The 26,713-nt window shown below is 39.3% G+C and overlaps 1 protein-coding gene across 6 annotated transcripts in view; it reads left to right on the forward strand.

The window, feature by feature from the left end:
- Window positions 1–3,217: 3,217 nt before the first annotated feature.
- AVL9 (AVL9 cell migration associated) overlaps window positions 3,218–26,713 on the forward strand; it is an 80,486-nt gene continuing 56,990 nt past the window's right edge. For all 6 annotated transcript variants that reach the window (XR_005983475.1, XR_005983472.1, XR_005983473.1 and 3 more), the window contains exons 1-3: window positions 3,218–3,528; window positions 22,756–22,876; window positions 24,380–24,465. Coding sequence is in view for 1 of the 6 variants with exons in the window: in XM_041727777.1 (XP_041583711.1) it covers window positions 3,436–3,528; window positions 22,756–22,876; window positions 24,380–24,465 (300 nt within the window). In the remaining 5 variants the exon portion in view is untranslated. The remainder of the gene's footprint in view (window positions 3,529–22,755; window positions 22,877–24,379; window positions 24,466–26,713) is intronic.

Below are 26,713 nucleotides of genomic sequence, written 5' to 3' on the forward strand. Positions count from 1 at the left end.
TCTTTGAATCGTCTTATTTTCTGCTATGAAGTTGCACCTCATCTCAAGCCAGGATCTTTTTTCAGACCGAATCAATTTTTTTTTTTTTTTTTTTTTTTTTTTTTGCCACTAATGCACTGTGTTGCAGTTTTTGTAAAAGCCGTTTTTGAAAGCATCTACTCCTAGGGCGCCATGTGCCTGAGTGGGTTAAGCCTCAGACTGGATCTCAGCTCAGGTCTTGATCTCAGGAGCCGCTGGTTGGGCTCCACGTTGGGTGTGGAGCCTATTTAAAGAAGAGAGAAAAAAGAATCTAGTGCTTCCTTTAAAAGTCCAGTGAATTGAAAACCCACAACCAGCATTTAAAAAGAAAAAAACTCTTCTACAGTGGAAATTTAAAACACATTTTATTTTTGTGCCTACTACCTTATTTATCAGTCTAATTTATCACAGACTGTATTCACTTTCAACACTTAACTGTCTTGTCTTATAAGCAGCCACCAGATGTCACTGTCCGCTAATGTCATCACACTTAGGAAACCTTAAGGCTCTTTGCACTTCTGTTTTGAAAAGAATAGAAAGCAAACAAATTCTCTGCCTTAAGTCTGTTTCATATGTGTATCCCAGGAACGTAAGGCTGACGAGTCTAAACAGGAGAGAGCAGAAAAAAAAACATCATTCATTCATACAACAGATAGTTGTAATGCACACATCATTCATTCATGGAATAAATATGCATTAGCTACACACTATTTGGCATTTTGCTGAGTATAAAACTGTACAAAACAGAACTACAATGTCTTCTGCCCTTCTAGAAGCTTAAGGATGAATGGAGGAGAAAGCCTACTAACAAATATAATATACAAGGTATGCGAAATTTAAAATATAAAAGACCTCTTAGCTTCAGGGATCCTAGAGAACTAGAGATTCCTGGTAGGATTTAAGGAGAATGTCAGTAAGAAGGTTCAGAAGTCCTAACAGATGGCTCCTTCAGTTCAAAGCTTCCTTGGGCGCAGCCTTCAAAACACCAAGGCAATTTTTACTTTTTTGCATTTCATAAATATTGTGCACCGACTGTATGCCAGAAAATTTACAAATACACTTAGTCGTAATTTTTATGACTATCCTGTGAGACAGGTATTTGAATGGAGTTCCTCATGGTCAGAGAGGCTAAATAACTTGCCCACTGGTTACGTGGACAGTTTGGGAATTGACAAAAAGTTTAGTCACAAAGGAATTGACAAAAAGTTTAGTCTTGGAAGGTAAGAATTGGATAGGCAGAAAGGGGGCAGAGCAGCATTCCAAGCAGAGGGAATACCATGTGCTATTAGCATGTGTCCACCACCAAACCTCTTTTGCTATACTTTCATTTAAATCTTACATACTTCCTCTAAATTTGGCATAAAAGTCTTCCCTTCCCAAACATTTTCCTTTAACCCCAGTCCTTAGTGATTTTACTTTATTGCATTTTGGATGCTCTACCCCCGAGTTCTGGTAAAATCCTGCTCATTTTTCAAAACCTTGCTCAAATGCGACCACTTCTGTGAAGCTTCTCTGACTTGCACTTGGTAGGTTTTCCCATTGTTCCACAATAATGTTAATAGTTCTCAAAATGCTCTCAATGTATTCTCCTGTAATTCTCTTCCAGGGGGTTACCTCCCTCCCCAAAGATTGTGTTCCACAATGTCAAGAATTTTGGGAAGCAGTAGAGCAATTAAATTAATTGGTTCTGAAGTTAAATGACTTTGGTTTGGATCTTATCCCTACCACAATTCCTTCTAGTTATTTGACCTTAAGTAAGGTTTTTAACCTAAGTGTTAGTGGGGAAAAAATGAGGATAATAGTATCTACTTTAGGACTGTTGTGAAAATCAAAATAATCCATGAAAAGTGGCTTGCAGACTGAAACACAGTGCCTATTCATTAAATGTAAGCTAGGGCCTCTCTCTCTCTCTCTCTCTCTCTCTCTGTGTGTCTCTCATGAATAAATAAATAAAATCTTAAAAAAAAGTAAGCTAGCATTGCTTATGTTTATTTTGTAATGCTTATTAACATGATGGTTAGGTTAGCGTAGGTGCTACAAAAGCTAGCACTGCTTGCTGTTTTCCCATTTATCTTGTTTTTATAACCAGATAGAGACCAGGCAACAATTTTTAAAAATTTCTTTTGATGCACTATGCCTACCACAGTTCCAGGTGTACTGTAAGGTCGAATAAATATTCCTTGAATTGATTCTATTTATTCATTCCTATCAATATTCTCCTTAATCTTCATAAGACTCTAAAGACAAAGTAATGCCTAATTTGTTTGTGAAACCCCCTTCTTCCCTTGGTTTTCTTTTCTATTTCTTGTTTTATTTTCACCACACCATAATGAGAGAAGGGACCAAATAAATACAAGGCACTGTGGCTACCTGATAGACCTTAAAGGTCAGGAAAAAATATAATTTGAGAAAGTCCATACTTAGTTTTCTATTAGCAATTTAATACTATTGATAACGAATAGTCTCTTTATACTCTGAAAAAGGAACTATATAGTTCATTTACATAGAGTTAATGGGGATTGCACAAGAGTGGTTTTATTTTATCACGCTCTCTCCTGAGGCAAGATACAAAAAGAAACAACAGTACAATTCCAGATGGAGAGTTCATTTTTAATGAACTTGAAAACATGTCATTGCTCTGTGTCTCCAGCATATTTGTCCTCTCACCTCGTACTTACAGAGCTGACATAAAATAGAATCTATAATTCATAAAATATATGTAACTAGAGGAGGCTCAATTTATCATGTGTTCAGAAAAGCATTTCTGGAGATAAATGTCATCATAAAAATAGACATTCAGGGCAGTTTAGCGCCGCCTTCAGTCCAGGGCCTGGTCCTGGAGCCTCAGGATCGAGTCCCACATTGGGCTCCTGGCATGAAGCCTGCTTCTCCCTCTGCCTGTGCCGTTGCCTCTTAAATAAATAAATAAATAAATAAATAAATAAATAAATAAATAAATAAATAAATAAATAAATAAATAAAAATAAATCTTTAAGAGTGCAAAAGAGGAGGAAGCGCCTTAAGGAAGCACCCGAGCGGCAGGGGAGAGAGGCGCCCCTGGCCCCGGCCCCGCCCCCAGCCCGGTGCCCAGGCCCCAGGCCCCGCCCCCCGCTCCAGGCCCCGCCCCGTCAGGTTCCCTCCGGGTCCTGCCCCGCCCCGCCTCGCCGGCGGCGGCCGCCGCATCAGGTGACAGCCCGGAAGCAGCGGAAGCGGATGAGGGAAGCGCGGCCGCGGCCCTGGCGGGCGGCGCGGAGCTGCGGGAGCATCGGCCTCCTCCCGGCCCCCTGCGCGGCCCTCATGCGGCGCCCGCGCTGACACCTGAGATCCGCCGCTCGCCGTCCTCCCGGGGACCGCGGGGTCGCCCGACCCGCCTCCCTTGGCGGTTGGAGTCGGCTTGCGGGCCCGCGGCGGCCGCCCATGGAGAAGGCCGGGCGGGGAGGCGATGGCGCCCCCCGGGGGCCCGTACTGCACATCGTGGTGGTCGGCTTTCATCACAAGAAGGGCTGCCAGGTGAGGAAGGGGCGCGAACCCGCCGCCCCCGGCCGTTCGTGCGGTCGCCCGCGGCGCGGCCCTGAGCGCCCTGGGCCCCCGTGAACTTCGCACCTGCCCCTCGCGCTCGCCGCACCTGAAGCCCCCCCCCCTCCCCCCGACATTCCCTTCTTTCTCCTGCGCTTGAAATTGTGCTTTGAGCAGCAGAGCAGCTCTATGCTGGTATGTTGGGGTTGGCAGGTGTTTAGGGTTTTTGGAGGAGCGGGAGGAAGGAATCGGAGGTCAGCCCCGCTCAGTTGCTCATTCATCTCTGCCCCCCTTGACTTTGTGCAATGTCCACCTGTAACGGGAGCCTTTAGAAAGATTCAGCCCTCGGACTGCGTTTTCATCAGCATAACGAGCTCAGTGGGCTCCGCACAAATGCCTCGGGTTGGTGGAAGCCCAGGCGGCGTCGTGGGAAAATCAACTTCCTTTGTTTATTTTGGAAGCCCTAGAATCCGTCGTGTTTGGGTGCTGTATGGACTCCTCCCCGCCCCCCCCCCCCCCATTGGGCCTCGCTTTTGCTATTTGATCTTGTCTAGATCTTACCTTTTGGTGAGAAACTGACCTTTCCAGTTGAGTTGCGATGAGAGAAAGCGTTATTTTACCGGGCAAAGGAGTGTGCAAACACAAAGTCATTTTTATCACGTTTCTCCACCGAAATAGTGAATGGGAACAATGGAACGTTGGCAATAATGTGTATTGGAGGGAAGGGAACAAAATGGAAACAGAATTCTTTTTTTCATGAGCCCAAACACTGGAAGGCAGTGATGTCATAATGTGCTAGTGAGCAGGAAGTTGAAACGCTCGAGGTGTTAAAAAATGCTGACTGCCACTACTAGGTAATGTAGCGTTTTGTTTCTTAGTGTTTGATAGAAAATGTAACGTTTTAGAAGATTTTTACTGGCGAAATTCAAATTCTGTAGAGGGGGGGGGGAATCCCTGGGTAGCTCAGCGGTTGAGCATCTGCCTTTGGCCCCAGGGCGTGATCTCAGGGTCCCAGCATCGAGTCCCGCTTTGGGCTCCCTGCATGGGGCCTGCTTCTCCCTCTGCCTGTGTCTCTGCCTCTCTCTGTATGTCTCTCATAAATAAATAAATAAAATTACTCAAAATAAATTCTTTAGAGGATGATAACTGGAAAGTGGGATGAAAAGATGGTCGTATTTGTATGTGTTCCAAGACTGCTTAACTTTACAATTTATTTTTTTAAGACTTATTTATTTATGGAGACACAGAGAGAGAGGCAGAGACACAGGCAGAGGGAGAAGCAGGCTCCATGCAGGGAGCCCGACGTGGGACTCGATCCGGGGTCTCCAGGATCATGCCCTGGACCGAAGGCGGCGCTAAACCACTGAGCCACCCGGGCTGACCTAAGACTGCTTAACTTTAAAGTATGGTACTCTGTTCCTTGTCTCTCAGTAGAAAATGGCATAGACACTGAGGAGGAAGTGGTGTTATTCAGTGTAATATTTAAAAAAAATTCCAAGCAGCAGCAGAATATGTTTATCAAATGTAGTCCTATGTTTAGAAGTAAGAAGGTGGATATTTGAGACTCTACCATGGCACACAAACACCATGTTTGTTAGATTTTTAATATTCTTAAGATTTTAATTCCAGTGTAATTAACATAGTGTCATATTAGTTTCAGGTGTTCAATACAGTGATTCAACAGCTCTCTACATTTCTCAGTGTTTATCACCATAGGTATACTCTTATTTCCCTTCACCTATTTCACCTATTCCCTCCCCCATCTTTCTGGTAGCCACCAGTTCTCTGTAGTTAAGAATCTGGTTTGTTTTTTGTTTGTTGGTTGCTTTGGTTTGTCTCTTTTTTTTTCCCCCCTTGTTTTGTTTCTGAAAGATTTTTAGTACTTTAAAACTTCACGTCTTTGGTCTTATCACTTTATAACTCACTTTGGATATGGGTGAAGTAACTGAAACTTGGAGGAAGTAAATTGATCTTGCTGAGGTCACGCTGCAAAACAGTCCTGGAGTCAGATGTAGAATTGCTTCTGGCATCGTATGTGTTCATTCTGCTGAGCCATGTGGCATTTAGGAGTCTTTTAAAATAAAGCAGTAGGAGCCCACTTCCAAACCAAACTGAGGGGGACTTTTTAAAAACAAGAAGGTAATATCGGTAGGAGAGAGAATAAAATCTTTTAATTTTTGCTGTCATCTAAATTCAAGATTAATTATGTTTTATACCAGTCTTATTGTCAAAAATAATACCATTTATATTTTCAGAAAGGAAAAATGATTTAGGAAACTAATATTGCTTCGAGATTAAAGAAAGCTGAATAGATTGTAAGATGAAGGAAGCACTTTGGGCTGAAATAGCACACTGGGTGGGTGCCATGGCATTTCACTGGATTTGTTAGGCCTTTGGTTTCAGCATTGAGGTAAAGGCTGCTTGTTTTGTTAAATAAACACTGTGCTAGGAATTAGGAGACCTGGATGACATCGTGGCCTTACAGCTCCCATGACCTCCAGCAAGTCCAAACTGCATAATTTTCGGTATCTCCTTTTCCTTTACCAGATTTCTTCATGGGAATTTTAGACCTGGCAGGGGTCCCTAGAATTCATTCTACTCCCATCTCCCTTAAATTTACGGATAAGTAAACAAACCCAAAAAGCTTAAGTAACTTAAAAACACTTAGTTTGGTGCTATCAGAAAAAACAAGAACTGGACAATAGTTAAAGCAATCAAGACATTTTTTTTCAGAAAAGCTATTGTAATAGGGGAAGAGAGAGCTCAGTGTAGAACTGGGCTCAACTCTGAATACAAGGAGAAGGAGACATTGATGGCCAAAGAGCAGAGTTGAGGGATCAACAGATGGGAAATTACTATATTGAGGTAAAGGGGATTTCTGGCTAAACCCAGCTAACAGAATTCCTGCTAAAATTAGACAAGGCTGAGAAGAACAAGGAAGCTCAAAAAGTCAATTCCTGGTTGAGAAGAGAGTTCCAAGGAGCCTAACGAAATTTTGATTAATTTTGATTAATTTTGTCAGCACTAACACTGAAACCCAGATATGCCTGGTCTTTGTAACCTACCGTATCTCTTATAATAGCTCTTTTAGCTTGTAGGCCCTTAGTAGAAAGGGAAAACACATGCCTTGGTTTTTTTGTTTTGTTTTGTTTTTGTAATGCACATGATGTTTCACAGAGACCGAGGGCAATTATTTTTGACACTGAGTAGTGTCTGTTCATCTGGGTTGCTGGTAGAATGAAGAAAATATAGATGATCCTGCCACAGTCCATTGAAAGATGAGAACTCTAGTATAGGTTCTTTTTTTTTTTCTTTACAGTTTTTTAATTCCAGTATAGTTAATAAATACAGTTGTTTTTTTCAGGTATATAATATAGTGAAATCCCCATCACCTGTTTCACCCACCCACCTCCACTTTGGTAACCATCAGTTTGTTCTCTACTTAAGAGTCTGTTTCTTGGTTTGTCTCTCTTCCCCCCCCCCTTTGTTTTGTTTCTTAAATTCCACATGTGAGTGAAATCATACAGTACTTGTCTTATTCTGATTTATTTCATTTACCATTATATACTCTAGCTCCATCCATGTTTTGCAAATGGCAAGATTTAATTCTTTTTTGTGGCTGAATAATATTCCATTGTATATGTACCACATTTTCTTCATCTGTCAATGCTGCTTCGATAATTTGACTATTGCAATGCTGCAACAGACATAGGCATACATATAACCTTTCAAATTAGTGTTTTTGTAATCTTTGGGTAAATACCCAGTAATGTGATTACTGAATCATATGGTAGTTCTATTTTTAATTTTTTGAGGAAGCCTCATACTATTTTCCACAGTGGCTGTATCAGTTTGCAGTCCCAATAGATTATTTTATTACTGCTGACTGAAAGAAAGCAGCTTTTAAAAATTACACTTACCTCTCATAGCAGAAAATTAAGACATAAGAACCTGGTTTTGCAAATCAAGAATTTGCTTATATCTAGTCAAAGTCAGAATACACAGTGAATAAAAAGGTGATTTTTAGATTTAGAATATTGAGTATTCTCTAGCTTTTGCAAGAGTCAAACATTTAATTTTACTAGAACTTTTACTATTTTTCAGAGAAAAATTTTGGCTTACTAGTAATCTGTTAATTTTCTGTTCTCTTTTTAATGAAGGTTTGTTGGGTAGATAACAGCATGATTTGTGGACTCTAAAGAGAGTTAAGCTTGGATGAGTGGATATCTGAAAAACCTTCATTGAAAACCCTCTGTGGTGGGGCACCTGGGTGGCTCAGTGGTTGAGCATCTGCTTTTGGCTCAGGGCATGATCCCAGAGTCCTGGGATGGAGTCCCACATCAGGCTCCCCGCAGGGAGCCTGTGTTTCCTTCTGCCTTTGTCTCTGCCTCTCTCTGTCTCTCATGAATAGATGAATAAAATCATTAAAAAAAAGAAAACCCTCTGTGGTATATCCAGGTTGGGTGTAGGGAATGGTAACACAGCCAGTCCACTTCGACAACAGAGCAAATGAGTGAAAAACTCTCCCACTGAGTTGGCTGACAAAACTGACAGGTCAGTTCAGTCAAAAACAATGAAACTTTTGCCAGAGACCTAATTTGTCCAATGGATTGTAATAGTATTGGAAAAGATAGGAAACTAGTTCAACTATATTTTTTTCATTTTTTGGTTGCCCTGCGTTTTCTCGTCTTAATTTTTATAAAATAACAACAGATTTTGCCAGATGGAAGAGTATTATTAAAAAGTACTAAAATTTCCTATATATATTCTCTTTTATTATTATTATTATTATTTATGATAGTCACACAGAGAGAGAGAGGCAGAGACACAGGCAGAGGGAGAAGCAGGCTCCATGCACCGGGAGCCTGATGTGGGTGGGATTCGATCGCAGGTCTCCAGGATTGTGCCCTGGGCCAAAGGCAGGCGCCAAACCGCTGCGCCACCCAGGGATCCCCTCTCTTTTTTTTTTTTTTTAAGATTTTATTTGTGTATTCATGAGAGACCCAGAGAGAAAGAGACACGCAGAAATACAGGCAGAGGGAGAAGCAGGCTCCTGGAGGGAAGCCCAATGCGGTACTTGATCCCAGGACCTGGGGATCATGCCCTGAGCCAAAGGTGGGTGCTCAACCGCTAAGCCACCCACGTGTCCCAACGTTATATTAGTTCTTAAGGATGTTCCTCGCTTCTCCAAATCAGCGTCGTTTAAAAAAATTTTTTTAAGTTTAATTTTTCGGTAATCTCTACACCAAATATGGGGCTTGTAACTCACAACCCTGAGAGCAAGAGTCACATGCTCTTATAACTGAGCCAGCCAGATGCCCCTCAGTGTCTTTTTAGATGTCCTACAACACTGCTTCCTTAACCCTTCAAAATCCAATTGTTTTGGAGAGTGAGTGTATTACATGCATTAATGTTCTAGAGATTGATGTAATAAGCATATCAAGTGTTTCGTAGTCTGTAATTACATAAGATTTCCCCCAGGATGGATTAATCAGCCACCTTATTCAACAGTTTAAGATTTTACTTCCAGGTGTAAAGGATTCAAAGTGCATGGCTCATTGAATTGTGTTTCTAACTTCAGATTATTTTAGGCTGTGTTAAAAGTGCTTTGTTAGGGATCCCTGGGTGGCGCAGCGGTTTGGCGCCTGCCTTTGGCCCAGGGCACGATCCTAGAGACCCGAGATCGAATCCCACATCGGGCTCCCGGTGCATGGAGCCTGCTTCTCCCTCTGCCTATGTCTCTGCCTCTTTCTCTCTCTCTCTCTCTCTCTCTCTGTGACTATCACAAATAAATTAATTTTAAAAAAAAGTGCTTTGTTAAATTGCTCTTCTAAGTATTCAAAATGCTGTGGTCTGTTGATCACTGCTTTCCATGTCCTGAGATTATTCATAGTGAAAATTCCCATACTTGGTCGTATTTTGTAATTTTTAGATTGAAGTGGACTGAAGTAAAACTTTTGTTTAAAAATAATGCTTTTCAGCAGTCTGTTGGGGTAATAAGCATGATAACTTTACATTGAAGGATGTACCAAATCTTTGTAGACTCTTCTGTTATAAAGGTGCTCAATAGGGAATCTCAGGTAGTTTCATGTGGACCACAGGGTTAAAGCGATCTTCTAATACAGCTGTGTTGAAGATACCCAAACTAGACATAGAATATGACCATTCATCTTGTTTCCTGCATTTCTTCTACCTTTGAGGTCTTCAAATGTATCTTAAATGAAAAATTATTTAAATTAAAATGAACATCTGACTTTATCACTTGATCATTTTTTTCACCTAGATTTGTGGGAGTGAATTCTTCTGTAGCTTAACAGGTTAGTTTCTAGTGATGATCATTCTGGTTTATGGATAAACCAGACATTCAGATCATTTTAAGTGAAAGTACTACCATGACATTTACAATAGTTTTGAAATATTTATCCATTACAACTCTTTTCCTGTTTTTTTTTTTTTTTAATTTAGCATTTGGCAAAGGACTCTTCTTCCTTAAAAACTCACCTGCAATACCTGGAGGGAATTATAAGAGTACAAAAACTCTTTGATGTGATGTATTTTATGGACAACCTTATCTCTAGTAGTTTGCTTGTTATAGATTATGTGTTCCAGACTTTTGTTCCTTATTTATGGCAATAAATGTGTAACTATATTTGTCAGATTAGCATGATTTTTGGCAAGATAATCAAATGAATATCAAACTGTTTGGTTCTTTCATAAATAGATTGGAACTTTTTTTTTTTTTTTTTTTTTTTTTGAGAGGAAGGGGAAAGACTGAGAGGGAGAATCTCAAACCGTCTCCACACCAAGTGTGGAGCCTAATGTGGGGCTTGATCCCATTACCCTTAGATCATGACTTGAGCCAAAATTAAGAGTTGGATGCTTAGCTGACTGAGCTACAGAGGTGCCCCAGATTGAAACTTTTTTAAACGCTGAAATTAATAGGGAATCGTTATTTTCCAAAGTGATGTCATAAAAAGTTGGAAGGATGCCTGGGTGGCTCAGCGGTTGAGTGTCTGCCTTCTACTCAGGGTGTGATCCCAGGTCTAGGGATAGAATTCCGCATCAGACTCCCTGCAGGGAGCCTGCTTCTCACCCTGCCTATGTCTCTGCTCTCTGTCTCTCATGAATAAGTAAATAAATAAAATCTTTTTTAAAAAATTGGAATTATTACTTGATTTTTTTTCTACTAATGTTCTGATAGTTTTATAGTTAGCTGGCAGTTTATAATTCTTTTTTTTTTTTTTTTTTTTTTTTTTTTTTTTAATTTTATTTATTTATGATAGGCACACAGTGAGAGAGAGAGAAGCAGAGACATAGGCAGAGGGAGAAGCAGGCTCCATGCACCGGGAGCCCGACATGGGATTCGATCCCGGGTCTCCAGGATCGCGCCCCGGGCCAAAGGCAGGCGCCAAACCGCTGCGCCACCCAGGGATCCCTATAATTCTTGAATAAACTGGTTTTGCCAGGCTATACTTCTTTAAAAAATAGAATTATGAAAAAACTAGAAATCTTGTTTACATTAGTTCCAAGGTGAATAAGGCAACGAAGCAGTGAAAAGAAAATGAGATTTCCTCTTGGCTGTGGGTGGGCTGATCATGGGAAAAGCTCCATGAGTAACAGAATGTTGCATTGCAGATTCAAGGCTGGATTGAGGAAATGAGGGACAGGGTTGGTTTATGTTAGGGTGATAGTGCCGAGACCTGACCCATTGAGGTCTTGGTAACAGATGACTTGTAGTTTGGCACCTGCTATTACTGGAATCCTTTGATGACCATGCTGAAACATTGGAGTATTGTTTGTGATTCTTGTTGGAATAGAATCCCTTTGGAACAGAAAGAACAACGTTTTGGGGAGTTAGAGGTTAGGGAAGAATAATATCTAAAGATCTTTTTTTTAACTGCTCAGAGAAACTGTCCTGAAACAAGATTGCATTTTTTAGCCCTCCACTGACACTTTTCATTTCTTGAATTTGAATGGTTTGGTGGAGGGTTTTTTTCTGATTTTTAGCCATGCTTTTTATATACTGAAGTGATGAAAATCTCTGACTTCGCAAGGCTGGAACCTTAACAGAGCAGTAGAATAGTTTTCTTTTTAAAAAGATTTTATTGGGATCCCTGGGTGGTGCAGTGGTTTGGCACCTGCCTTTGGCCCAGGGCGCGATCCTGGAGACCCGGAATCGAATCCCACATCAGGCTCCTGGTGCATGGAGCCTGCTTCTCCCTCTGCCTGTGTCTCTGCCTCTCTCTCTCTCTCTCTCTGTATGACTATCACAAATTAAAAAAAAAAAATTTTTATTTAGGGCAGCCCCAGTGGCGCAACAGTTTAGTGCCGCCTGCAGCCCAGGGCGTGATCCTGGAGACCCTGGATCGAGTCCCACGTCAGGCTCTCTGTATGATGCCTGCTTCTCCCTCTGCCTGTGTCTCTGCCTCTCTCTCTCTATGAATAAATAAATAAAATCTTTAAAAATAAATAAAATAAAAAAATAAAAAGATTTTATTTATTTATTAATGAGAGACACAGAGAGAGAAGCAGAGACACAAGCAGAGGGAGAAGCAGGCTCCATGCAGGGAGCCTGATGTGGAACTTGATCCCAGATCCCGGGATCATACCCTGATCCAAAGGCAGACAGACGCTCAACTGCTGAGCCACCCAGGCATCCCAGTAGAATAGTTTTCTTTTAGGCCTTGGCATCACAGCTAAGCAGGATGGCTTGCTTGACGCTTGGTGTCAACCTGTGTAATGGAAGTTTGGAAATATGTTGAAGATTCTTTTTTCTTATTACTCCCCCCCCCTTCCCTCAGTAACTAGGAAGAGCCTAATAGTGCCTGATTTTTTTTTTCAGTTTAAGTTTTTGATTCCCTAGTAAAATGCCTATGTTTCATGAGTAACCTTCTCCCTCATGGTATTACGTGATTCACATCCTTTACGGAGCATGGATTTTGCTAGATAAGGGAAGTCTGCAAAAGGGCTATGGTTCACTGGGAATGGGTACAAGAGGAGGATAAAGACAGGAAGAGGAGTCTGTACTTAATTTTGAGAAAGACTGGCCCTATTAAGTTCTTTGGTTAGATACCATCAGGTTAAAACCCTGGTTTGTTCCCAGAATATTTTTAGAGGATGTTATTTAAATTGATATTTTGGGCAATATTTAAATCATTCCAGTTGTTTTTAAAAAATGCATGTCTTATCAGAAATAACATATACTCACTAGTAAAAAAGTAAAAAAATATAGAGAAGAAAAAAACTAACACTTAAAATTCTGTATCCTAAAGAAATCTGTTTCTAAGGCCTTGATGACTACCACTCCAGTTTTCTAGTTACTTTTTTTTTTTTTTTTACAAATATATGTAATTTTTCCCAAAGACATTATATCAAGTTTTATGGTTTGCCTTTTTATGTAACTGTGCCATTGATATTTTTCCATATTAATAAATATTGAATTATGGCATTTTAAAATAGCTAAATAGTATTTTGTGGAAATAGTTCATTGTTCTCCTTTTTATTTTTTATTTATTTATTTATTTATTTATTTATTTATTTCATTTATTTATTTATTTTTTATTTATGATAGGCACACAGTGAGAGAGAGAGGCAGAGACACAGGCAGAGGGAGAAGCAGGCTCCATGCACCAGGAGCCCGACGTGGGATTCGATCCCGGGTCTCCAGGATCGCGCCCTGGGCCAAAGGCAGGCGCTAAACTGCTGCGCCACCCAGGGATCCCTGTTCTCCTTTTTAGACACTTTAGGTGTGGTACTCCAGTTTTTTGCTATTTTGTGTAGTGCTATGAAGAACATCCTTGTGGCAAAATCATTGCTCCTTTTATCTAAGTATGGAGATTTAATTTTAAGCTGTCTTTTTTCTTAAAATTTTATTTAAATTCAATTAATTAACATAAAAGTATTATTGGTTTCAGAGGTAGAGGTCAGTGATTTATCAGTCTTATATAACACCCAGTGCTTATTACATCACATGCCCTCCTTAATGTCCGTCACCGATTTGCCCCATCCCTCCACCCCCTTCCCTTCCAGAGACCCTCAGTTTGTTTCCTATGATTGAGAGTCTCTTATGGTTTGTCTCCCTCTCTGGATTAGTCTTATTTTTTCCTCTCTTCCCCTATGATCCTCCGTTTTGTTTCTTAAATTCCACATATGAGTGAGATCATATGATTATTGTCTTTCTCTGATTGACTTATTTCGCTTAGCATAATATCATCTAATTCCATCCACGCCATTGTAAATGGAAGATTTCATTTTTTGATGGCTGAGTAATATTCCATTGTGTGTGTGTGTGTGTGTATACCACGTCTTTATCTATTCATCTGTCAGTGGACACCTGCGCTCTTTAGTTTAGCTATTGCGGACATTACTGTTATAAACATTGGAGTGCAGGTGCCCCTTCAGATCACTACGTTTGAATCTTTGGGGTAAATACCTAGTAGTGCAATTGCTGGGTTGTAGGGTGGCTCTGTTTTTCAACTTTTTGAGGAACCTCCATACTGTTTTCCAGAGTTAAACCATCTTTTTTTTTTTCCCATGGAGATCTTGGTAAAACAGATTTTGAAGCAGAACATGCTGAACAAAATTTAAGTTAGTCTGGATGACTCTGGCTTCATAACAAATGTCGTTTGTCCTGTGGCATTCTCAGTTTATTTTAACATAGAGTTTTTCACACATGCCTTATGACTCAGCTGGGCTTTTTTTTTTTTTTTTTTTTAAGATTTTATTTGTTTATTCATGAGAGACACAGAGAGAGGCAGAGACACAGGCAGAGGGAGAAGCAGGCTCCACGCAGGGAGCCCGATGTGGGACTCCATCCCAGGACCCCGGGATCATGCCCTGGGCTGAAGGCAGGTACTAAACCGGGGATCCCACCTGGGGATCCCTCAGCTGGGATCTCTTTTGATAAGAGAGGGAGATGACAGAGCAATTAGCAGGCACTCTCAGTGTTGACCCAAACACGCCGTTGCAGTATTCAGCTTCTCCTCCTTGCTTTCTTACTTGTTTATTTTATTTTAATTTTTTTTTTTATTTTTTAAAGATTTTTATTTATTCATGAGAGACACAGAGAAGGAGAGACATAGGCAGAGGGAGAGGCAGGCTCCCCGCAGGGAGCCCGGTGTGGGACTCCATCTGGGGGGCCCAAGATCATGCCCTGAGCCGAAGGCAGATGCTCAACCACTGAGCCACCCAGGTGTCCCACTTTTTTTTTTTCTTAGACTAGGAGACCATATCTTCTACATATATTAGAACTGTGTATGAAATAAAATTACTTAGTCATAGGTTTTAAAGAAGACCTAAAGCCTTCTTGAAATATTATCAGGGGCTTTATGATAGCTGGTTAGGCTGATAGATGCTCTTCTAGCTTATTTCTGGTTCTTGACAGTGGTCTAGGTAATTGTCAAGTCTGACAGTCTGACTTCTGGATAAACCATATCTGGGTTAGATTTCAAATACAGCTTTCTGCACTTAAATTTTCTTCAGTTGATGCTCATCATCACGATATGTATTACCTATATACGAAGAAATGACAGGAGGGTTGTTAATGAAACCTGTTCCTGCCCCCATGGCTTTCATGGGTGATATTAGTAATTTGTTAGACTTTGATAGGGATAGTGCACTACCAGAAATTCCAATATTTTTTACTATGTAAGAGTTTAAAGTGTTAAAAAATAAAATTATATATAAAACATTGCTGGGATCCCTGGGTGGCACAGCGGTTTGGCGCCTGCCTTTGGCCCAGGGCGCGATCCTGGAGACCCGGGATCGAATCCCATATCAGGCTCCCGGTGTATGGAGCCTGCTTCTCCCTCTGCCTGTGTCTCTGCCTCTCTCTCTCTCTCTCTCTCTCTCTGTGTGTGTGTGTGTGACTATCATAAATAATAAATAAAAAAAATTAAAAAAAACATTGCTAAGGTAGAGTCCATTAAGATAAATTGATTTAAATCTTTTGTTAGGGAGTTTCTGATGAAATTTTTTTCCTGCAAGAAAAGTTTTTTATTTTTTTTTAAGAAAACAGTTTTTGAAGCTGTGATACCATCTTCGTATATATTTTCAATAACCTACAGATAAACAATGTTCTATTTGTATCTTCTCATCCAAATGACCCATCTTGGGGCACCCGGGTGGCTCAGTCCATTAAGCAACTGACTCAGTTTTGGCTGAGATCATGATTGAGCCAGCCTTGGGCTCCAGGCTCAGCACAAAGTCGGCTTAAGACACTCTCCCCCTCTTCCTCCACCCCTCTCCCCGCGCTCACTTGCCCATGCTCTCTCTCTCTCTCTAAAATATCTTAAAAACACACACACACAAAAAAAAAAACAGTTTCTGTCATTCTGCCATGTTTGATGCAAATCCTTGTCCTGTCTCTTCCATTGTAGAGGGACTCTGTATAGTATTCCTAATATACCTTTGTACTTTAAGCTCTGACAGATTCTCTTTTACCACTCTCTCCTTGAATAACAGCAAAGCATATCTGGTAATCAAGCTACCCAAGTTTTAGTTTGACCGTAATGGTTATTAGATGTTTAATCTGGGGCAAGTTGCCTAATGTTTATGGACTTCAGTTTCTTTATCTGTAAAATAAGGGTTTTATAAATAGACGATTGCAAAGATTCCCCTTCACTTAACATTATTAGAAGATGAAATCAACAAACATTTGCTAAATACCCGTCATTAGAGCCTACATTCAGAAACATACCCTTCAATTCAACAGGCAAAACTAGTGTTTGTTGTTAGCAGTCTGAACAGAGGAACTTTCTTGGATGATGATAATTCTGTGTTTTGATGGAATGGTTGCCTTTAGTGGTATAAATCATCAAAACCAATGAACTCTGTACACTTAAGGTCTTTGCATTTTATACTTTCTAATAACAACTCAAATCTAAATAATTTAAAAGTGTTTTTTAGGCTTGGGTCAGTCCATAGAGCATGCAGCTGTTGATCCTGGGGTTGTTAGTTTGAGCCCCATGTTGGTGTAGAGATTACATAAAAATTAAATCTTTTTTTTTAAAAGGTTTTTTTAAGTCACCTTGTAAGAAATCACAAAGTTCTGGATCCTTCAATACTTTTGAAAGGGCTGTTTCAAAAACTATTAGTTATATGATTTTCTACATTTAAACTTCTACTTGTGCAGAGCTAGGACTTAATAATTCTCCATTTGTAGTCTTTCAGTTTTGAGCCTTAAAAGTTTATAATTGAGAAAAAAATGATAGATCAGAGAAACAATGGCTCAGTCATTTTTTTTAATGTCCTATCTTCATGTGTTAAATAAGCATGGTATCTTTGGAGACATAAAAGCTACAGTTCAGTACAAAAACCCAGACATCTCTTGGATGCTAATAGAACTTATATGCTGAAAGCATAAATTTCCATGAAGTATAGTGATTTTCTCCACTCTTTGTAAACAAGTTGTAGCAAAGACTCTAAATTCCATATAGTAGACCCTAAGTATAATTCCTGCCTTCGTGAACAATTTAAACTGCTAATAAGAGCTTATACCAATATAAGGCTTAGTCACCATGCAATTTATCATTGCAGTTCTATGAAGGTATTATTAGCAATAATAATAGCTGACATTTATGGAATGTTTGCTGTATACTGTGTTAGATGTGTTATCCCATTTATTCCTCTCATTATACCAAGGTTTTATTAACTTTCTTTTATAGATAAGGAAATAGAAGTTTAGAAGTATTTTGTTTTCTTAAGGGGTAATTTATCAACAGTAAAGTACAATCTAGGGGTGCAGCTTTATTGATTTTTACATACATGCACATTGGTGTAACCACCATCCAGATCAAGAGACAATTCCAGCACTTCAGAAGATCTGTGCAGGCGCCCCCACCTGAGTATTACTTGCCTGAGGGTTACCACTGTTCTGACCCTATGTCATCATAGATTTGTGTCCCTCCTGTCTGACTTGTTTCACTGTTATGTCTGAAATTGTTCCATCTTATTGTATCAGTTTCTGTATGATATTTGTATGCCATCCTTGACCTCCTGTTAACGTACATGAGAGTTGTTCCCAGTTTGGGAATATTACAAATAGGACAAATAACAATTTACTTTAAAATTTAAGTGGCTGGGATGCCTGAGTAGTTCAGTGGTTGGACATCTGCCTTCGGCTCGGGGTGATCCTGGAGTCCCGGGATGGAGTCCCACTTTAGGCTCCCTGCATGGAGCCTGCTTCTCTCTCTGCCACTCTGTGTGTCTCTCATGAATGAATAAATAAAATCTTTTAAAAAAAAATGTAAGTGGCTCTTTTTTTAAATTATCAGGTTGATTTGAGTTTATGAAAGTTAGGGTTTTTTCCATGTAGCACATTTGTGCTATACAACTAAACTGTTTATTTTACTTGGAACCTAGAATAGTATAGGAGTTTTAGATTTGTGTAACGTAGAAGATCCTAGAAAGTCCAATACATTTAAGATCCTTCAAACTGTTTTTAAGAATTCATAATTAGTAAACATGTTTGAAGTTATCTTTACCTAGCATTACATAAAGTAGCATTACAAAACTAATCTGATATTACTGGAAATAAATAGCACTTTATTTCTCTGAAACAAATCAAACTCATTGACTCCATATCTATATTTTTTAAGTTCATTTATTTAAGTAATTTCTACACCCAACATGAGGCTCAAAATCACAAACTTGAGATCAAGAGTCACGTGCTCTTCTAAGCCAGCCAGGAACCCCTAAAAAAATTCTGTATTTAAAATACACATCATCTGTTTTCTTGTTCACAATCCAAGTACCTCATCTATTTTTCTTCTGTTTTGTTTACAGTCTTGAGGGTTTGTTTTTTTTTTAAATACTTATCCTGCCATGAATTCATAGGGAATGGGTTTCAGCATCTCAGACTCCTTTCCATTGGATCTCACAAAGTGTGCTTCTCTGGGTGGAGCAGGCTGGCAGTTCAGTAGATCCCAAGTACTTTTCTCTTTGGCTTCGATCTTTTTCTGATCATTTTCCTTCACGTGCTTCAGGAAGCTATCTAGGCTCTTTCGGTACTTAATATGCTCAGTACATAGGGGCGCCTGGGTGACTCCATTGGTTAAGGATCTAACTTTTAATTTTTGGCTCTGGGTCAGAGTCATGAGTTCAAGCCTTGTATTGGGCTCCATGCTAGGTGTGGAGCCTACTTTAAAAAATGCTCAATACTTACATTAATTGTCTTGGCCAGAATCTTGCCCTTGTTTGTTTACAATGCCAACAGCATGCTGGGTAACACTGTAGACTCTTCAGTTTTGCCATGGTAACATTTGTGGGGCATTCTGTTTTGAACAGTGCCCAATCTCCTCATGTCTACAACATCACCTTTCTTGTAGATTTGCATGTATGTGGCCAAAGGAACAACTCCATGTTTTTTCTTTTTAAGATTTTATATTTTTATTCATGAGAGACAGAGAAAGAGAGGCAGAGACACAGGCAGAGGGATAAGCAGGCTCCCTGCAGGGAGCCTGGTGTGGGACTTGATCCCGGGTCTCCAGGATCAAGTCCTGGGCCGAAGGCAGACGCCCAACCGCTGAGCCACCCAGGCATCCCTAAAATTTCTTTCTTTCTTTTTTTCTTTAAAGATTTTATAGTTCTTTAATTCTAGAAAAAAATAGAACTGGCAGCTTTTATTCACTTAAATATATAAAAGCACATGTTTTAAACTAAGATAACTTGTTTAATTTTTGTTTTGTTGGTTTCCATTTAATTTTAAAAACAGTAAAACTTGGTTTTAATTGGTAGGTCTCAGTAGTACCATTGCACCTTTACAGTATACACTTTATTTTTCTGGGCGTTTCCTGCAGTCATGAAACTATAAAATAATGTATCATGCCGAGGTAGAGGAGTGTTAAGCACAGTCTGTTTCAGAAATGGCTGACAAGTATAGTCATTTGTCAACTTTTTAAGAAACTAAAAGGGTAGAGTGCCAGTTCTCTTGTAGTGTTGACTCCTTTACAAATTTGGCAGAGCAAACATAACTTCAAGAAGACATGTCTTCTACATCCAGTGTTTTCTTTAAAGAGAAAAACATGATAAAACCTTGACTTTGGTGCCTAAAATGTTTTAACTGTAAAGAGAACACCCATCTTCTGAGTGAAGGGTAGGTGGAATCCCCAAGGTGCCTAGAAAGGAGCAGAGGCAGAGCAGCTGACTCAGCATCTCTAGGAAGTGTACCTCGTAGGCCATCAGATCTCTGAGGACTACGGATGTGTGTAATTTGGTGCTGTTTGGCTTGGTGGCTTCTATTAATTGTATGGTTCTCTGACAATGTAATGGATGGATATTTCCTTATTAAAAGGCAAACAAAGGGTACTTTTGAAGTACTCAGAGTTCACACCAGGGTACTGTGTTACTGTTTTGTTGTTTTTTCAGCCTTTTGTTTCTGAGGACCACATAAATGCAATCTGACTAGAGGATTCTTTTCTTTTCCCCTCTCTCCCTTCCTCTCCCTCCTTTGCTCCATGCCCATTGTGGAGCTTGAACTCAGGACCCTGAGATTGAGTCACATGTTCTACTGACTGCGCCAGCCAGATGACTCTAGGGGACACTTTATATCATACCTGCCTTGCTTTATCTGTATATGCAAACCTAACATTCTTTTTCACAGCTGTATAGAACTGATGCAAAATTTATGTAATTGCTCTTCTGATGAATATTTAGATTTCCAATTTTGAATATGTCTCCATTACCTCTTTGTCAGATTCTACAGTTCCTCCACACAATATGTGAAACCTCCATATAGAAAAGATACAGAGACAAGAAAAAAAAAGATACAGAGAAATAGAAATGTGAAATGTAATTTGAGATTATCTATGTTCAGCCGTCAGTTAATTGAGCTTAAGTGACCACTGAGAGAAAAGTTTTACTCTGTCCATAACCCAAACCTTTTAAAAATCCTTTCAAACTGAAAACATTGGTTGTTTTGAAGGTAGGGGCTGGAAGATGAGTGGGTAGCCAAGGTGAGAGGGAATCTTCTTAGTGTATAGTCCTTTTTTGTATTTTTATTTATTTTTCAAAATTTTAAAAAGATTTTATTTACTCATGAGAGACAGAGAGGCAGAGACATAGGCAGAGGGAGAAGCAGGCTCCATGCAGGAAGCCCAATGCAGGACCCAATCCTGGGACTCCAGGATCACACCCTGAGCCAAAGGCAGACACCCAACTGCTGAGCCACCCAGGTGTCCCTTTTTGGCATTTTTGAAGATTTTAAATATGGAACTAGGTCAGCTATTTAAAAAATCACTTTTAAAGCCCTTTTATAATTCTCATATGACTCAAGCGGTATCTTGATTCATCCCACTGAGGTGTGAGAAGATGAGCCATCATATCTTTCCACATTAAAGATAGTCTGTAAAAGTGATTCTTAGTCCTATATTCCAACATTAGTGTATACAGTTGACCCTTCAACATTGTGGGGATTAGAGATGCCATGTATAACTTTTGACTCCCTCAAAATTTAACCACTTATAGCCTGTTAATTGGAAGCCTCACTGATACCATGAACAGTTGAATAATACATATTTAGGATGCTATATGTATTATACACCATATTCTTAAAGTAAGCTAGAGAAAAAAATGTTAAGAGAATAATACACAAGTGAAAATAAAATACTGTACTGTACGAAGATTTGCCTATGTGTGGACCTATGTGGTTGAAAACCACGTGCAGGTGCAACTGTGTATTACTACTAATGCAGTATAAATTCCTACATAAGTGTATTTTGAAAGAAAATTAAATCACCTAAAACTTCTAAGTCAATATGATAACAAGTCCCATGTACTTAATTCTTCCTTCCTCTCCAAAAGTCTCATTGAAATAACAAAAAGAAAATAGAAACACAGAGAAAATGCTGATAAATTTGGGGAATACCAGAAACTAAAAGTTTATACTAAAAACTTTGTTATTTCTATACAACACAGTAGTGTTGGAGAAATTTCATTAAACTTTCACTAATCAGTTCTCAGTATTGGGAAAAAAAAAAAAGTAACTTGAAAAGTTGATTAATGCTGGCCCATTAAGTCCTCTTACCAATGCCATACCAAAAACATAGCTCAAAGCTACAAATATTGTGAGCAAGGGAGCCAGTTGATGGGGAGGCAAACCTAGATCGTGGCTCAAACTTCTCAGGCTTCTTTGTTGGGCCTCCTCTTCTCAATTTAGTAGAATATTGGCTTTTCTCAGGGCTTCATTGCTTCAATTACCATCTATTTGATGATAGTTCCCAAATGTAAATCTGCAGTCCAGTCACTGTCACTACTACCCCCATCTTTTTATGCACATTAAAATCTAAAAACTTTTAAATCAGAAGGGGAAGAGACATATGAATCTTTCCTCCTTTTTATTCCTTATATCTTTTCCCTCTTCTGTATAGTAGGTTTGCTAATAATGCCAAATGGTATCAGTAAGTGTGGCTAATCCTTACATCATTCATTCCGAATTTAAAAGTATTTGGGTGGGGGAGGGGTGCCTGGGTAGCTCAGTCAGTTGAGCAACAGACTTGATTTCGGCTCCTGTCATGATCTCGGAGTTCCGAGATCCAGCCCTGCATTGGCTCTCTGTTAAGTGTGGAGTTGGCTTGAGATTGTCTCTCTCCTTCTGCCTCCCACCCCCTGACATGTGTGCACGCTCTCTCTTTCTCTCTCTCTCTCTCTCTCAAATAAATCCTTAATTTTTTTTTTATTTTTATTTTATTATTATTATTTTTCTTTTTTGCCCCAGCACCTCGGTAGCTCAGTCAGTTAAGCTGCAGACTTGAGACATAGGTTCAGGTCATGATCCCATGGTTTGTGAGATAGAGCCCTGTGTCCTGCTCCACACTCAGCAGGGAGTCTGCTTTAGAGTTTCTTCCTTTGCCTCTCCCCCCACTTGTGTACTCTCTCGGGCGCTCGCTCTCTCTCTCCCTCTCTCTCAAATAAATAAACCTTTTTTTTTTTTAATCTTTAAAAAAAAAAATGGGGCAGCCCCGGTGGCCCACTGGTTTAGCGCCGCCTTCAGCCCAGGGTGTGATCCTGGAGACTGGGGATCGAATCCCGCATCAGGTTCCCTGCACGGAGCCTGCTTTTCTCCCTCCCTCTCTCTCTCTTTCTCTCTCTCTCTCTCTCTCTCTGTCATGAATAAATAAATAAAATCTTTAAAAAAATAAAAAATAAAAATAAAATTTAAAAAAATGTATTTTTGTCTATCAGGATAAAATGTTCCCTTTGGGCTAACATTCCTTACTATTTTAGGTTGAATTCTCTTACCCGCCCCTGATTCCAGGAGATGGACATGACAGCCACACTTTACCTGAAGAATGGAAGTATTTGCCCTTCCTTGCCTTACCAGATGGCGCACACAACTACCAGGAAGGTATGTAAACAATGGAGCAATTAGTAGGTGCCTTTTTTTTTTTTTTTTTTTTTTTTTTACCAAGACAGATTCTAAGTGTTTTGGTAAATACAAGGCCTTTGGCTTCTTGTGACTATTCATAAAATATTTAAATGTTTGTTTGGAGATGACTAGTCATGCACTAAAGATATCCAGAGAGTGCTGGGCTTAGGCTGGTAATGTTAGTGAATGTTGGTCACTCCTTTGCCAGGATCCCCGGCCAGAGTAAGTGCTTGGCCAGATTAGGACATCTGCTACTAGTAGCAGTTCCTGCATTTATACCTCAGACTCCTCTCAGGGAAACTAAAGGGTTTATCTGTACTGGCTACTAACTGACTGGGTCTCTAGATGCAAACTTACTAAGTTAGTACTCCAGTGTCCATGTGGGATTGCTTCTCTGCCCCTGGAGCCACTGCTATTGCAGTGCTCTGCCTAAAAGCTTACTGTAAGGGGTGACTGGCTGGCTCGGTTGGTGGAGCATGTGACACTCGATCTTGAGATCAAGCCCCATGTTCCGTGTAGATTTTACTTAAAGATACAATCTTTTAAAAATGTTCGTGTATAAAAAGAACATGTTAATATCCCCAGAGAAAGCAATGCTGTGAAGTTATACTGAGTCTCCTATGACCCTGTAAGTGAGTGCTTTGACTGGCTTAACAAAGGACATGTTTTATCATGGCATTATGGGCTCTACCAAAACACCAGATTAAACTTAATTACCTCTTTTCCTTCTACTTAATAATTTTCATATGAAGTGAAGCAAATATTACCATGCAGTTTAATGTAAAACTTAAATACATTGTTTTTAACCTTGCAGATCTTTTCTTCCTAACTCTTTTATTATGAAAGCTTTTAAACATTCAGAAAAGTTGAAAGAATAGTATAGTGAATAATTCCACAGTTTTTCTTTATATTTATGTATATGTACAGTTTTGCCTTTATTATATGAAAGTAACACTATGTTGCAGACATTGTGACAGTTTACCTCCAAATACTTTGGCATGCACTCCTAAGAATAAGATCATTTCTCAGGATAATTTACAGTACCATTATCACAGCTAAGAGATTTAACAGTAATTCAATAATATCATCTAATGTCTATGTTCAAATTTCCCCACTTATTCCAAGAATTTCTTGGATCTATCCAAGATTCATGTGTTGCCTCTTATTTGTATGATTCTCTACTTTCCTTTAATCTGGAATAGATAAAGTATTTTCGGAGATAAATTATTGTAGTTTCAGTTTTAACCTGTTATAATTCACCTTTTGAGAATGTGCCTTAATGAATGTACATGGTAAGAGGGATTCTAAGTGAGAGGGATTCTAAGAAACCAATGGTTGTGATGCTAGAGGTAGTATGACATGGGTTCCTTGTTACATCATCTTTTTGGTTGTAATTAACTATATTATAATAACTTCAGTTTACATTATTTATTAATAAAGGTAATTCACTTTGGTAATTACATTTTTCTGTGTATCTCTTAGATACTGTGTTTTTTCACTTGCCACCCAGAAATGGAAACGGAGCCACAGTATATGGTATCTCCTGCTACCGACAAATTGAAGCCAAGGTATGGTAGTTACAATGAACAACAACAACAAAAAATTGATGTTATTTTAGATTTTTATAAACAACTTGAAATCATTTTCCCTATAGTACCAGTTTATTCACATGAATATTTTTGTAAATTGATATGGGTGACTAATTACCATAAAATATTTTGTGCATTGTTTTTGTATAGTGATACCTAAATTGTCCATTTGTCTTCAAAATACTGTATTTGAACTTTATAGTTTAATTTTCTTTTTCTAGTGTTTGGTATGTAATTTAGAAAAATGAAATGATAATGTGTGTTGTTCTTTAAGCAGCTGTTTAGAATTAGTGGAAAGTACTTGTAGTAGCTTTGAAAGACTTGCATTTATCTTAATTATCTACAACTAAGATTTTGTTAATTCTTAAATTACCTGCCTGCTTAATGCCTGAATTACTATAATAGCTCTAATTAATAGATTCACGTAAGCCAAGATGGGTAGCTTCCCCTTCCATGGTTTGCTTCTGAGCAGCACCGGTTTGTGTGTGTGTGTATGTGTGTGTTTGTGTGTTTTGTTTTAATGAAGATACTCTGTGAGTAAAAAAATCTCTTGCATTCATGACATCATTAATACTCTAAAGTAGTGAGTGTTCCGCAACTTCAGCTGCACATTGGGGTCACCTGGAGAGTTTTAAATTCTAGAGATGAGTAGATCCCAACCCCAGAGATGATGATTTAATATACTGGTTATCAGAAGGTTTTTTTTTTTTTTTTTAAGATTTTATTTATTTTTTCATGAGTGACTGAGAGAGAGTCAGAGGCATAGGCAGAGGGAGAAGCAGGTTCCATGCAGGGAGCCCGATGTGAATGGGCCTCGATCCTGGAACTCCAGGATCACACTCTGAGCTGAAGGCAAACATTCAACCACTGAGCCACCGAGGCATCCCAGTTATCAGGCGTTTTAAAAGCTTCTCGGGTGATTCCAATATGTAGTCAAGATTGGAAACACTGCTCTAAAACAGTGATTTTTTTTGTTTTTTTTGATACGAATTACTTGGAGACTTTCTTTTTAATACACACCTGGCATTTCCTTCTGACTTGAATTAGAATCTCTGGTAATAGGGGCTAAGCAATTATAAGTTTTAAGAGCCTCCTCAGGTGAATGATTAACTTAGTAAATCTTTCAGAATTTTCTTATCTTTTTATAATGACCATTTCAGATGAGATCGGGCGCGTTCAGGGTGGTATGGCCGTAGACTATGACCATTTCAAACATGCAGATAAATTTTTAAAATTGTACGATGAACACCAATGTACCCATTGTCTAGATTCAACAGTTGTTGGTGTTCTACAACATTTACTTTGTGTGTGTCTGTATTTTTCCCTGAACCATTTCAAAATAAATTGCAGGTGCAAACTCCACCATACCCAAAGTAGTTAACTACTGTGAGACAGCCCTTTGTGCATAGGGCCTGGAATATAGGACACACCTTATAAATATTTGCAGAATGAATAACTGAATTTAAAGATAAAGCTAAACCTGAGAGTAAGAGATATCCTGGTAGCTTTGTGCATTTGATTGCTTCATATACTGTTACCCTTAACAGTATGTTTCTATGAGATGAACTGAGTTGCCCCCCCGCCCCTTTCTTGGAAATCTGTTCCTTTTACTCTCATCCCCTATAGATAATGTAAACACTAATAAAATTCTCCAAAGCTGGTCAATATTAACAGTTCTCATGCTCTGCATAGCTTTTTTTTTTTTTTTTTTTTTTTTTAGATTTATTTATTCATGAGAGACACAGACTGAGAGAGAGAGAGGCAGAGACATAGGCAGAGCGAGAAGCAGGCTTCTTGCAGTGGGCCTGATGCGGGACTCAATCCCGGATCCTGGGATCATGACCTGAGCTGAAGGCAGGCACCCAACCACTGAGCCACCCAGGTGTCCCTCTGCATAGCCTTTAAATGGCATTTCATGCTGCCTGTCTTCCTCTTCCCCTGGGTCTGACCCATTCCACAATATATTGGGATTGCCATTTTCTCCAAATTTTTTATTGTCACCTAATAACCAGGGGGATAAGACAGGTGTCCGAAGGACCTAGAACCTAGGAGAAAGACTGATTCCCTTTGAAGGAAAGTAAGACCTGATAGATTAATCTAATGAAGGCAGAGAGGTAGAAAACAGATTGAGGGAAGGCTCTGTTCTTAGTTTAGTGACTAGTCGTCAGTCATTTGAAGACACTAAAACCCCTTGGTCCTCAGGACAAGTCCAAGGAGATGTCAGGCA

Source organism: Vulpes lagopus, chromosome 13 (genome assembly GCF_018345385.1).
Source record: "Vulpes lagopus strain Blue_001 chromosome 13, ASM1834538v1, whole genome shotgun sequence".
NCBI classification, from domain to species: Eukaryota; Metazoa; Chordata; class Mammalia; order Carnivora; family Canidae; genus Vulpes; species Vulpes lagopus.